This window comes from Heteronotia binoei, chromosome 6 (assembly GCF_032191835.1).
Source record: "Heteronotia binoei isolate CCM8104 ecotype False Entrance Well chromosome 6, APGP_CSIRO_Hbin_v1, whole genome shotgun sequence".
NCBI lineage: Eukaryota > Metazoa > Chordata > Lepidosauria > Squamata > Gekkonidae > Heteronotia > Heteronotia binoei.
Window position 1 is genome coordinate 137,290,933 of NC_083228.1, and position 12,718 is coordinate 137,303,650.

At 48.1% G+C, this 12,718-nt stretch overlaps 1 protein-coding gene across 1 annotated transcript in view; it reads left to right on the forward strand.

Annotated features, from left to right (window-relative positions):
- LOC132574455 (cytochrome P450 2J5-like) overlaps nucleotides 1–12,265 on the forward strand; it is a 30,113-nt gene extending 17,848 nt beyond the window's left edge. Inside the window, exons 5-9 of the mRNA XM_060242809.1 lie at nucleotides 863–1,039; nucleotides 3,525–3,666; nucleotides 7,400–7,587; nucleotides 9,633–9,774; nucleotides 12,061–12,265. Of these exons, the coding sequence (XP_060098792.1) occupies nucleotides 863–1,039; nucleotides 3,525–3,666; nucleotides 7,400–7,587; nucleotides 9,633–9,774; nucleotides 12,061–12,248 (837 nt within the window). The 3' untranslated portion in view covers nucleotides 12,249–12,265. The remainder of the gene's footprint in view (nucleotides 1–862; nucleotides 1,040–3,524; nucleotides 3,667–7,399; nucleotides 7,588–9,632; nucleotides 9,775–12,060) is intronic.
- The last annotated feature ends 453 nt before the right edge of the window (nucleotides 12,266–12,718 follow it).

Below are 12,718 nucleotides of genomic sequence, written 5' to 3' on the forward strand. Positions count from 1 at the left end.
CTACCACAGCTACCCATCCCCCACCCCCAGAAGTAGTAACACTAAAGGTAAAGGGGAGGGACAGTGGCTCAGTGGCAGAGCATCTGCTTGGTAAGCAGAAGGTCCCAGGTTCAATCCCCGGCATCTCCAACTAAAAAGGGTTCAGGCAAAAAGGCATGAAAAACCTCAGCTTGAGACCCTGGAGAGCTGCTGCCCGTCTGAGTAGACAATACTGACTTTGATGGACCGAGGGTCTGATTCAGTATAAGGCAGCTTCATGTGTTCATATGTAAAGGTAATTCTGTGCAAGCACCAGTTGTTTTCGACTCTGGGGTGGCGGCAGACTTTTTACTGAGTTGTTTGCCATTGCCTTCCTCGGTCATCTACGCTTTCCTCCCAGCAAGCTGGGTACTCATTTGACCGACCTCGGAAGGAGGGAAGGCTGAGTCAACCTTGAGCTGGCTGCCTGAGCCCAGCTTCCGCTGGGATCGAACTCAGGTTGTGAGCAGAGAGCTCGGACTGCGGTACTGCAGGTTTACCCCTCTGCACCATGGGTAACGCAAAGCATTCAGCAAAAGCTGCGACTGACTCTGTGAAGCAATTCACAGAAGACATGTGACAATCTTCTGACTATTGGTTGATTAATGAAGAGCAATTTGGGGAACTTTAAACAAAAGGACAAAAGGGACCCAGCGGGTTCCTTAGCTCTTCCCATTCCAGCCAGTTCTGCCATTGGTCCTACTTCTCACTTACTGATGGGAAAGCTAATTGGTGTAATTCAGACCATGATGCTGATGTGGGAACTCAAAGGAGTTGTTCTATTACCAACTTCACTGAATTGTCTCATGAAAATTACAGGAATTTGCCTTCATCTTCCCCATAGTTGGCTGAAATCTTCCCTCAGGTCATGCAATATCTCCCGGGGCCTCACAAGAAGATGTTAGCAAATGCAGAGATTGCACGGTCATTTGCAAGGAAGGAGATAGAAAAACATAAGGAGTATCAGGCCATGCATGACCCTCAAGATTTCATTGATTTCTATCTGCTTCAGATGGAGAAAGTAAGTAGCCATACTCAGGCCCAGGGCTAGGGGTGCCTGTGCCCCTAGGCTGAACCATTTAACTTCGCCCCCCCAACTGTCAAGCCGAGCTGGCAGCAGGCAGGGGATGGCGGTGGGTGCGGTGGGCAGGGAGGCAAACGGCAGCCACAGGGAAGGGGGGGCAGGGAGGCGAATGGCGGCCATGGGCAGGGGACGGGGTGGAGAGGGGATGGCGGCGGGGGTGGGGAGGGGACGGCAGCTGGCCCGGCAGGCGGGGAGGTGGCCGACAGCTGTAGGGAGGGGACGGGGTGCGGGACGGCGGCAGGCATGGGGGGAGGGGATAGCACGGCAGCTGGCAGAGGTGCGAGGAGGCAAACGGCAGCAGGCAGCCATGGGGAGGGGACAGTGGTGGCTGTGGGGAGTGGGGGCACTTCATGGCACCCCTAGGCCAAGTGCTGCCCAAGGCAGCCGCCTACTTGGTCTACTCCCACACACCAGGCCTGGCCATACTTTATGTGAGATGAGAGCAATTCATTTTTAAAAAATGAAATTAAATGGAATCTATTGTCAGAGAACACTACCTGTACCAACCAATACTCCCTCTAAGTTGTGGAGACCTGTGAGCAAAAATTCTACTTCGTGAGCTACTGGCATTAAAGTTGTGATCCAGTTGCAAAATGCACTGAAAGCGATTGAAAGTGTGTTATTTAGGCTGCGGTCAGACTGGCAGGTTGGTGCAGTTTGGGCGTGCCCCTAATTTTGTGACGGGGATTTTTGAGCAGACTCCCATCCTGATCCAGCTGCACTGCACACTTCTTCTGTGATTGACTGTTCAGATTAGGGCTGCACATCAACCGCAGAGCATAAAGTCTAGTCTTTTTTTTTTTAAAGACATTTCTTGGATGTGCATGTGCACCCATGCTCCCATGTACCTATGCTCTACCATTTTAAAAAAACAGACCAGCAAAACTGAGAGCCAGTTTGGTGTAGTGGCTAAGTGCGCGGACTCTTATCTGGGAGAATAGCATTTGATTCCCCACTCCTCCACTTGCACCTGCTGGAATGGCCTTGGATCAGCCATAGCTCTGGCAGAGGTTGTCCTTGAAAGGGCAGCTTCTGTGTGAGCTCTTTCACCCCACCTACCTCACAGGGTGTCTGTTGTGGGGGAGGAAGATAAAGGAGATTGTGAGCAGCTCTGAGACTCTAAGATTCGGAGTGGAAGGTGGGATATAAATCCAATATCATCATCAACTAAAGGTTCACACTTCTGAACTAGTTTGAGTGCCCACTGGGGGAATTCAGGCATCCAACAATGCAGGATGAATGCACAGAAGTATGAAAGCCCTGGAATGCATCTGCTGTCTATTTACTCCATCTCCAACACATCTTACAATTCAGCGTGTAGACTGGGGAATGGCTGCCAGATGTGAGTATGTGAATGAGCCCGTTTAATCTATTAGATTAAAGTAATTATATCAGGCCAAACTGCCAGTCTGATCGCAGCCTTAGTGTGTGTGAAAGCACAATATAGGGAATAGCATGGGTTTCTATGTGTGTTAATATATTTCACACAATTCAAATAACCCTTATTATATCTCGTTTCCTTGCCTCAGATCTTGATTGCTATCTCCTTAGCTGGTCCCAAGCGGTCTGACAGTTCTTTGGTACATTTTGTAGAGCTTTGTCTCCATTTCTAACCCACAGACCAAATCCATAGTCAAAATATCTAGACCAGGGGTGTCGAACTCATTAGTTACGAGGGCTGGATCTGACATAAATGAGACCTTGATGGGCCAGGCCGGGCCATGTCAGACCAGGCCATATGAGTACCTATTTAAGATTAGGTAGCTAAGATATGGACAGACAAACACAATTAAAACATGCTTAAAATGCTAGCATTCAGTCTTAAAGGTACTTTCTTTATATTTCTCCCATGGGAACTGGGCAAAGGAAGCTCTGACTCTTTCCTCACTCCCTCAGGGGACTGGGGGGGGGGGAGGAGCCTCAGCCAATAGAAGGAAGAGATGCTTGCCTTAGTAGCTCTGTTGTGCAATTGAGAGAGTCTATAAAAACAAGCTCTGGCTCCTGCCCTTCCTCCCCAAGGGAGGAGCCTCAGCCAATGGAGAAAATAGAGGTTTTGCTCTGTAGCTCCTGTGCAATTGAGCAAGCCTTGCAAAGCAAACTGTTATGCAGAAGGAAGCAAGAAATAGGGAGTAGGAAGCAGATGACAGCCAGTTACTCGGGGGCCTGACTTGGCCCCTGGACCACATGTTTGACACCCCTGATCTAGGCTTTGTTTTATATCCCCTCTTTCAAGTGCGAAGAACTCCTGTATACTTTTGTTGTTGGCTTGACATTAGTTCTTTTTTAAATAGTATAATATTTTATCTGTCTTTATTGCATGCGGATTGTGCTTATTTGAATATATTCATATCGGCTATGGGCTGCAATATTAATAAAATCTGAAATTTGAACCATCCCCTGTCTCTTTTCTTTCTAACGACAGAGTAAGAATGACCTCAGCTCTACATACAATGAAGAAAACCTGGCTCAGGATATTTTTGACTTTTTCATTGCAGGAACAGAAACTAGCGCCACTGCCTTACAGTGGGCATTGCTCCTCATGGCAAATCATCCAGACATTCAACGTAAGGGAAACTCCTCCATTGATTCAAGGAAGAGCCATGTTATTCCTGTAGGGAACGTCTTTCTTTCTTTGCTCATTTGCTCAGGATTTCCAGCTCTGGGTTGGGAAATTCCTGGAGTTTTGGGGATGGATCCTGGACAGAGTGTGTGTTGGGGTGGGGGTGGGGAGAGACCAAAGTAGGGTTGCCAAGTCCAATTTAAGAAATATCTGGGGACTTTGGGGGTGGAGCCAGGAGACTTTGGGGGTGGAGCCAGGAGACATTGGGGGTGGAGCCAAGATCAAGGCTGTGACAAGCATAATTGAACTCCAAAGAGAGTTCTGGCCATCACATTTAAAGGGACGGCACACCTTTTCAATGCCTTCCTTCCATAGGAAATAATGAAGGATAGGGGCACCTTCTTTTGGGGCTCATAGAATTGGACCCCCTGGTCCAATCTTTTTGAAACTTGGGGGGTATTTTGGGGAGAGGTACTAGATGCTATATGGAAATTCGGTGCCTCTACCTCAAAAAACAGCCCCCCCCCCCGAGCCCCAGATACCCGCAGATCAATTCTCCATTATTTTCTATGGGAATAAATCTCCCTAGGGAATAGTAGAGTTCCCAGAAGACATTTCCCTCCCCTCCCCCCGCTTTCTGACGACCCTGAAGCGGGGGGAGGGCCTCCAAACCGGGGGATTCCCTGCCCCCACCTGGGGATTGGCAACCCTAGACTAAAGTGGGATACGATGTCTTAGAGTTTGCCTTCCAAAACAACAGCCCTTTTATCCATTGGAACTGATCCTAGTTTCTGGTGATCAATTGCAAATCCAGGAGATATCTGGGGCCATTTGGAGGTTGATTAACCACAAAAAAGGAAACCACGGTCTAGGTTGGCAACCCTGCGTGATCAGCAAGCTGACATATTTAAATGGTATTTGCAACTCTAGGGAAATGTGTATGCCTCACGGAGTGCTTTTTCGTTTCCTTTACAAACAAGTCAAACAAAGCACTACTTCTCCCATCTATTTTAGTGCCGTTGAAGCTTGCAGGAAAACATCTATCTCCTCGGTAGTCTGTAAAAACAGATGCCTCAAATCGTTTCAGTGGTTGCCAGGATAGCCACAGTTTAAGGAAGGACACAGTCACAGAGGCTGCGATGACACACATTAAATGATGCACTTTCAATCCACTTTCAATGTACTTTCCAACTGGATCTTGCCAGTCCACAGTGAAATCCAGTTGGAAAGTGCATTGAACGTGGATTGAAAGCACACTACTTTCAATAACTTTCATTGAAAGTGCATTACTAAGGTGTGTGTGATCGCAGACAGGGCTGGCCCAGCCCCTAAGAAAACTAGGCAATTGCCTAGGGGTGCCAGCCTTGTAGCCCAATTCAGCGCCCCACGTGACTCACTGCAAAGGGGGGCACCAGAAGTTAGCTTTGCATAGGGTGCCTCACCAGCCCTAGGATTATGACATCACACATGAAACTGACTTTCATGGAAGCCTTCTGGGTTTGCCTCTTGAAGGGGGAATACACAGAAGGGATCATTGTCTTTCAGCAACCTGGCCATATCTGCCCACCATTATTGTGCAACCTGACCCTTCTGATGTAAATTCAGGCTGGGTTATCTGGCTGTACAGGTTTGCTGAGCCACCACTCATTGGCAGGGAAGGAAACATATGCAAATGAAAAGGGACAGGTAGCCCATCATACAGGAATGATCTGACCAGAAGTGGTAAAGAGGTCTCTCTCTCCAGCAGTCCCTATCAGAATTCCCAGGCTACCAGTGGGAGACTGGGGTGGAGGGGACATGAGTGGATGCTTTTGGCAATGGCATGATGCCGCTTGTTTTTCCAGGAAGTGATATTGCACCTCTCTAGAAATTAATGGAAACTCTATGGTTTCTGGCGATTCCTAGAGAGGACTGATATCATTTCTAATGTCATTTCCAATACTGTTTTTTTTAAATTATGCCTCTCATTCTCTGTGCAACAGAGACATCTGAATCTATGCTTTTATGCACCCTGAGGTTTTCCTTTCCTTGCACACCTGCAAGTTAATGTTACCTAGTATATGTGCCACTCCCTGCAAAATTTTAGTGGTCTTTTCTCCAGTAATTGGCATCAAACTAGGCTTTCAATTATTGTCTCATTCCCCCATACAATTTAGTTTAAAGCCCTCCTTATTAGGTTAGCAAGGCTCTTACCAAACACCTTTTTTCCTACCATCGTGGGGGGCAAGCCATCCCCTGATAGAAGAGCTTCATAACCCATGGTCCAGAAATCCAAACCTTTCCTGATGGCACCATCTACTTAGCCAGTTGTTTATTTACAGTATTCTTCTTTCCCATCCTAAGCCACAGCCTTCGCACCTCTAAGTTATCACATCTCTCTAGAAATTACTGGAAACTCTACGGTTTCTGGTGATACCTAGAGAGGACTGATGTGACTTTCAATACTGATTTTTCCAGGAAGTGACATCACACCACTCTAGAAATTACTGGAAACTTTATTGTTTCTGGTGATTCCTAGAGAGGACTGATGTCACTTTCAATACTGATTTTTCCAGGAAGTGACATCACACCACTCTAGAAATTACTGGAAACTTTATTGTTTCTGGTGATTCCTAGAGAGGACTGATGTCACTTTCAATACTGATTTTTCCAGGAAGTGACATCGCACCGCCCTAGAAATTACTGGAAACTCTATGGTTTCTGGTGATTCCTAGAGAGGACTGATGTCTCTTTCAATACCGATTTTTCCAGGAAGTGACATCACACCGCTCTAGAAATTACTGGAAACTCTATGGTTTCTGGTGATTCCTAGAGATGACTGATGTCACTTCCAAGAAACTGGACAAGAAACAGGAGCCAGAGACAGGGGTGTTCTGCTCCCATCAGGGGCTCAGCAACCGCTCTGATCCATGACGGGGGAAGACTCCTGGCCAAACAACCAGACCAGGAAGCAAGCATCATTTCTATGCATTTGTAAAAAAAATTTACATTTCCCCCCTTTCATATTTTTTGTGTACTGCTGTAGAGAACAAATAAATCACCCTTATAGGCTTCCCAGCTCTGGCTTGGGAAATTCATGGAGATTTGAGGATAGTGCCTGAAGAAGGTGGAACTTGGAGAGGGCAAGGCGTTCAGCAGGGATATGATATCAGTTTCAGCAGGGATATGATATCAGTTTCTATGACAGGAGTGGCCAAACTGTGGCTCGGAAGCCACGTGTGACTCTTTCACACATAGTGTGTGGCTCTCAAAGCCCCCACTACTCTGTTGGTTGAGTTGAAGAAGGTATTTGTCTCTTAAAATCACTTCTCCAAGTCAAGTCAGGTGGCAGAGATTACATTTAAAGTTAAAGCTGCTTTCTTTCCACCTCTCTCTCCTTCCTCTATTTTCCTTCCTTCCATCCATTCACCCATCTCTCAAACTTCTGACGTTCATGTCTCATGACTCTCAAACATCTGACATTTATTGCATGCAGTTCTTACATTAAGCAAATTTGGCCCCCCCTGCTCTATGACATTTCCTCCAATCAGATGATCTGGAGAATTGCAGAAGATCTCTTGGCCCGGCCTGGAAGCTGGGAAGGATGCATCCTTAACATTCGGAGATGCATCAGCATGCCTGCCATTCTCTTTGGGTTCCTTGAGCAAAATCCCATGGAATGTTTTCAGTGGGACGCTGCCATTGTAGAAATACGGTGCCTAAGATAAAGCTTCATTTTTAAAATATTGTTTTCTTAGAGAAAGTTCAAAAGGAGATGGACGATGTCTTCGGTTCCTCTCATTTACTCAGCTATCAGGATCGAAAAAGATTGCCTTATACCAGCGCTGTGATTCACGAGACCTTGCGTGCCCACTATGTCTTGTTAGCTGGGATCCACCGACAAAGTGTGAAGGATGTGAACATATTTGGCTTACTTATCCCTAAGGTACTGAAGACTGTTACTGTTGCACTCCTGATTTTGAAGAGGGATGTATATCACAGGCAGTGGTCTGAGGGATGTAACTGTAGAAAAGCTACCTCTAAGCTCTTCCTTTCTTCCTTTCTTCCTTTCTTCCTTTCTTCCTTCCTTCCTTCCTTTCTTTCTTCCTTCATTCCTTCCTTCCTTCCTTCCTTCCTCTTTCTTTTTCGTGATTCCTTTTGCACCTGGAAGTCACGGTGGCTTCTGGTGACTTCCTAGTGAAGCTAGGGCATTTCAGAGAGGTGGCTTGATATTGCCTGCCTCTGCATCCCAACCCTGGTATTCCTTGAAGGTCTCCCATCCAAGTACTTGCCGAGGTCAGCTCTGCTTAGGTTCCAAGAGCTGATGAGCTCAGTCTTGCCTGGACTCTCCAGGTCAGGGTGCAATTTCTGAAGGGTAAAGAATCCTCTCTTGTTATCGAGCAAGGTCAGATCCCGTTTTAGGAGAGTTGGACTTGCCAACCCTAATTGCAAGGCTGCATTATAATGGAATCAATTCAGTTGGGCAGCCGTGCTGGTCTGAAGCAAGAGAACAAAGTTGGCATCCAGAGGCACCTTGAAGACCAACAAGGTTTACTTCTGAGTATAAACGTCCATGTGCATGCACAATTCTTCGGATACATTGGAAAAGACTTCACTAACCGTTACTTAGTTCAGGAAAGTGCTTTAAAAAAAAAAAAAAAAAGGAAATGGCTCGGTGACAGGGTGGCCAAGTCCAATTCAAGAAATATCTGGGGACTTTGGGGGTGGAGCCAGGAGACTTTGGGGGTGGAGCCAGGAGACATTGGGGGTGGAGCCAGGAGACATTGGGGCGGAGCCAGGAGACTTTGGGGCGGGGCCAGGAGACTTTGGGGGCAGAGCCAGGAGACTTTGGGGCGGAGCCAGGAGACATTGGGGGCGGAGCCAGGAGACATTGGGGGCGGAGCCAGGAGACATTGGGGCGGAGCCAGGAGACATTGGGGGTGGAGCCAGGAGACATTGGGGGTGGAGCCAGGAGACATTGGGTGGAGCCAGGAAACTTTGGGGGTGGAGCCAGGAGACTTTGAGGGTGGAGCCAGGAGACATTGGGGGCGGAGCCAGGAGCAAGGGTATGACAAGCATAATTGAACTTCAAGGGAGTTCTGGCCATCACATTTAAAGGGACCACAAATCCCTTCCCTCCATAGGAAATAATGAAGGATAGGGGCACCTTCTTTGGGGGCTCATAGAATTGGACCCCCTAGTCCAATCTTTTTTGAAACTTGGGGGGTATTCTGAGGAGAGGTACTGGATGCTATGCTGCAAATCTGGTGCCTCAACCTCAAAACACAGCCCCCCCCCCACCAGAGCCCCAGATACCCACGGATCAATTCTCCATGATTTCCTATGAGAATAAGTCTCCATAGGGAATAATAGAGTTCCCTCCCCTCCCCCCGTTTTCTCTCTCTCACTCACACACACGCTTAACTGTCTCTGGTGCAAGTGGGCAGCCGTGTTGGTCTGAAGCAGTAGAACAAAGCAGGGATCTCTGGTGCCTCCACAACGAGGTCTGGAAAGTACAGGGGCTACGGTGCTCTTTTACACACACCCTCACTTGTCCAAAAGGAAAGCAAAACAAACAGAGCGGCTGCACTCTCACGAGGTCTGCTGTTGGTAACCCTTCCCCATGAAGTACTTCCTGCTCCAATTTAAAGGCACACACACATTTTAAAACCAGACCTGTTTGCAAGTCCTGCCCAAGATGTAGAGGTACAGGTTGGCTGTGGGGAGAGGGGAAGCCTGTAAAACCGGGGGATCCCCCACTGGGACCTGGGGATTGGGAAGCCTAGTCGGTGAACAGGCCACTTTTCATCTGTCAGCTGAAGATACTGTCCTGCTCTCACTGCATTGTTTTCTACTTATGTAATACCATATTCTTCATTGTTTAAATATTTCTTATGCGCTCTGCTTTGTTTCAGATTTCTGCAATCCTAGCCCTCTTGCACGGTTTCTTAAACGTTTTCTCATATTGATTGCCCTGATTTAAACTTTCAGGGGACGGCTGTCGTTCCAGATCTCCGCTCTGTTCTTCTTGACCCTAAGCAATGGGAGACACCTCAGAAATTCAACCCAAATCATTTTTTGGACAAGGATGGGAATTTTGTGGAAAGAGAAGCGTTTCTTCCATTCGGTGCAGGTAAAGGCAGAGCTTTGGACTTCTGTACGACTGATAACTGTATTTATGGCGGTTTGAAGCAGGAGGGGTAATGAAATATTCCCACCGGCGCTAGGGCTTCAGTCACCCCAGGCCAGCACCTGCCCTGCACCCCATCTGCCCCGCTGCCGACACACCCCTGCCTGTGGGGAGGGAGGGCGCAGTGGGGACTGCAAGCGAGCTGAGCTATGCTCTCTGGGTAGGGTTGCCAAGTCCAATTCAAGAAATATCTGGGGACTTTGGGGGCGGAGCCAGGAGACTTTGGGGTGGAGCCAGGAGACATTAGGGGTGGAGCCAAGATCAAGGCTGTGACAAGCATAATTGAACTCCAAAGGGAGTTCTGGCCATCACATTTAAAGGGACGGCACACCTTTTCAATGCCTTCCTTCCATAGGAAATAATGAAGGATGGGACACCTTCTTTTGGGGCTCATAGAATTGGACCCTCTGGTCCAATCTTTTTGAAACTTGGGGGGTATTTTGGGGAGAGGGACTAGATGCTATACTGAAAATTTGGTGCCTCTACCCCAAAAAACAGCCCCCCCAGAGCCCCAGATACCCGCAGATCAATTCTCCATGATTTTCTATGGGAATAAATCTCCATAGGGAATAATAGAGACATTTCCCTCCCCTCCCCCGGCTTTCTGACGACCCTGAAGCGGGGGGAGGGCCTCCAAACCAGGGGATCCCCTGCCCCCACCTGGGGATTGGCAACCCTATCTCTGGGGCCCTCGAGACCGCTCTTCTTAGGGCAGTTTCGAGTGCCTCGGAGAGCATAGGCGCAGCTTGCTTGAAGTCCCCACTCTCAGCCTTCTTAGGGCCGTCCCGGAGTGCCTCTGAGAGCACACTGCGAAGGCAGACCCAAGAAGGCCAAGAGCGGGAACTGCAGGTGAGTGGTCCCGTGTGACTCTCTTTTTGGTTGCCTAATATAAGCAATTGGAGGCAGGGGATCTCCTGGTTTGGAGGCCTTCCCCCCCCACACACACTTCAGAGTCATCAGAAAGTGGGGAGGGAAATGTCTGCTGGACCCTCCATTATTTCCTATGGAGACCGATTTCCATAGGGTATAATGGAGAATTGACCCATGGGTATCTGGGGTTCTGGGGGGCTATTTTTTTGAGATAGAGGCACCATATTTACAGCATAGCATCTAATGCCTCCCCTCAAAATACCCTCTAAGTTTCAAAACGATTGGACCAGGGGGTCCAATTCTATGAGCCCCAAAAGAAGGTGCCCCTATCCTTCATTATTTCCATAGGAGGGAAGGCATTTAAAAGGTGTGCAGTCCCTTTAAAGGGGATGGCCAGAACTCCCTTTGGAGTTCAATGATGCTTGTCACAACCTTGCTCCACCCCCAATGTCTCCTGGCTCCAGCCTCAAAGTCCCCAGATATTTCTTGAATTGGACGAGGCAACCCTATTTAATGGCCTGGAATCGTGTGCTGTAAAACTTATTCCAAAATCATTAATCTGACTCCATTAGGTGTCGACATTAAATATAGTCCTAGTCTTGCACTAGTTATCTTTTGTTTTAGAGGTCAGAGGAAATAAGAGCCAAATTGGATCCCCGGTTCTAGCAATAAGAGATTGTGATGGGCCGCTGGAAGGAAGCCTTGGCCCACTAGCTCCTTTATCACGCTCCAAGCTGGCATTCAGCGAGGGGATACATACATTCAGGGAGGGACAGTGGCTCATGGTAGAGCATCTGCTCGGTATGCAGAAGGTCCCAGGTTCAATCCCCGGCATCTCCAACTAAAAAGGGTCCAGGCAAGTAGATGTGAATAACCTCAGCTGAAGACCCTGGAGAGCCATGAATGGGGCTGTGGTTCAGTGGTAGAGCATCTGCTTGGTAAGCAGAAGGTCCCAGGTTCAATCCCCGGCATCTCCAACTAAAAAAAGGGTCCAGGCAAATAGGCATGAAAAACCTCCGCTTGAGACCCTGGAGAGCCGCTGCCAGTCTGAGTAGACAAGACTGACGGATGGAGCAAGGGTTGGATTCAGTATAAGGCAGCTTCATATGCTGGGGAGGAACGGTGGCTCAGTGGTAGAGCATCTGCTTGGGAAGCAGAAGGTCCCAGGTTCAATCCCCGGCATCTCCAAAAAGGGTCCAGGCAAGTAGGCATGAAAAACCTCCGCTTGAGACCCTGGAGAGCCGCTGCCAGTCTGAGTAGACAATACTGACTTTGATGGACCGAGCGTCTGATTCAGTAGAAGGCAGCTTCATATATGTTCAACATGGCAAGGGATTAACTCACTTATTTCTGTCGCAGGAGCCCGTGTGTGCCTGGGAAAAGAGCTGGCAAATATCGAGCTCTTCATCTTCTTTACCAGCCTGCTGAGGGCGTTGACTTTTCAGCTGCAAGAAGGAGTGAAAGAACTCAGCAAGGAACCTATTGTAGCGACATCAGTTCGCCCCCGTCCATATAAACTATGCGCCATTCCCCGCTGCCATGCATAATAAACTGTACACTGCAATTCTAAGAAGATATTCTTCAGATTATGAGTAAGATGCTAGATGCCTTGCTTAGGATGGCATGAAAAAGAAGAAGATATTGGATTTATGTCATGCCCTGTGCTCTGAATCTCAGAGCGGCCACAATCTCCTTTACCTTCGCATCCCCCCTCCCACAACAGACACCCTGTGAGGTAGGTGGGGCTGAGAGAGCTCTTATAGTTTAGCTTAGTTTAGTTTATTCGATTTGTATCCTGCCCTCCCTGCCGAAGCAGGCACAGGGCGGCTCACAATGCACAGTAAAATTGCAATAAAGCAGTTCAATTAAACATTAAATAAAGACAGTTAAAGCTTTGAAAGAAGGTGGATGTAGCAGTGGCTGCTACCTGGGCCTCCATAGAGAGGACTCCAGGTGCACTCCCAGGCTCTTGACCTTTGGTGCTGGTAACAATGGCACTCTGCCGAAAGCCAGCAAT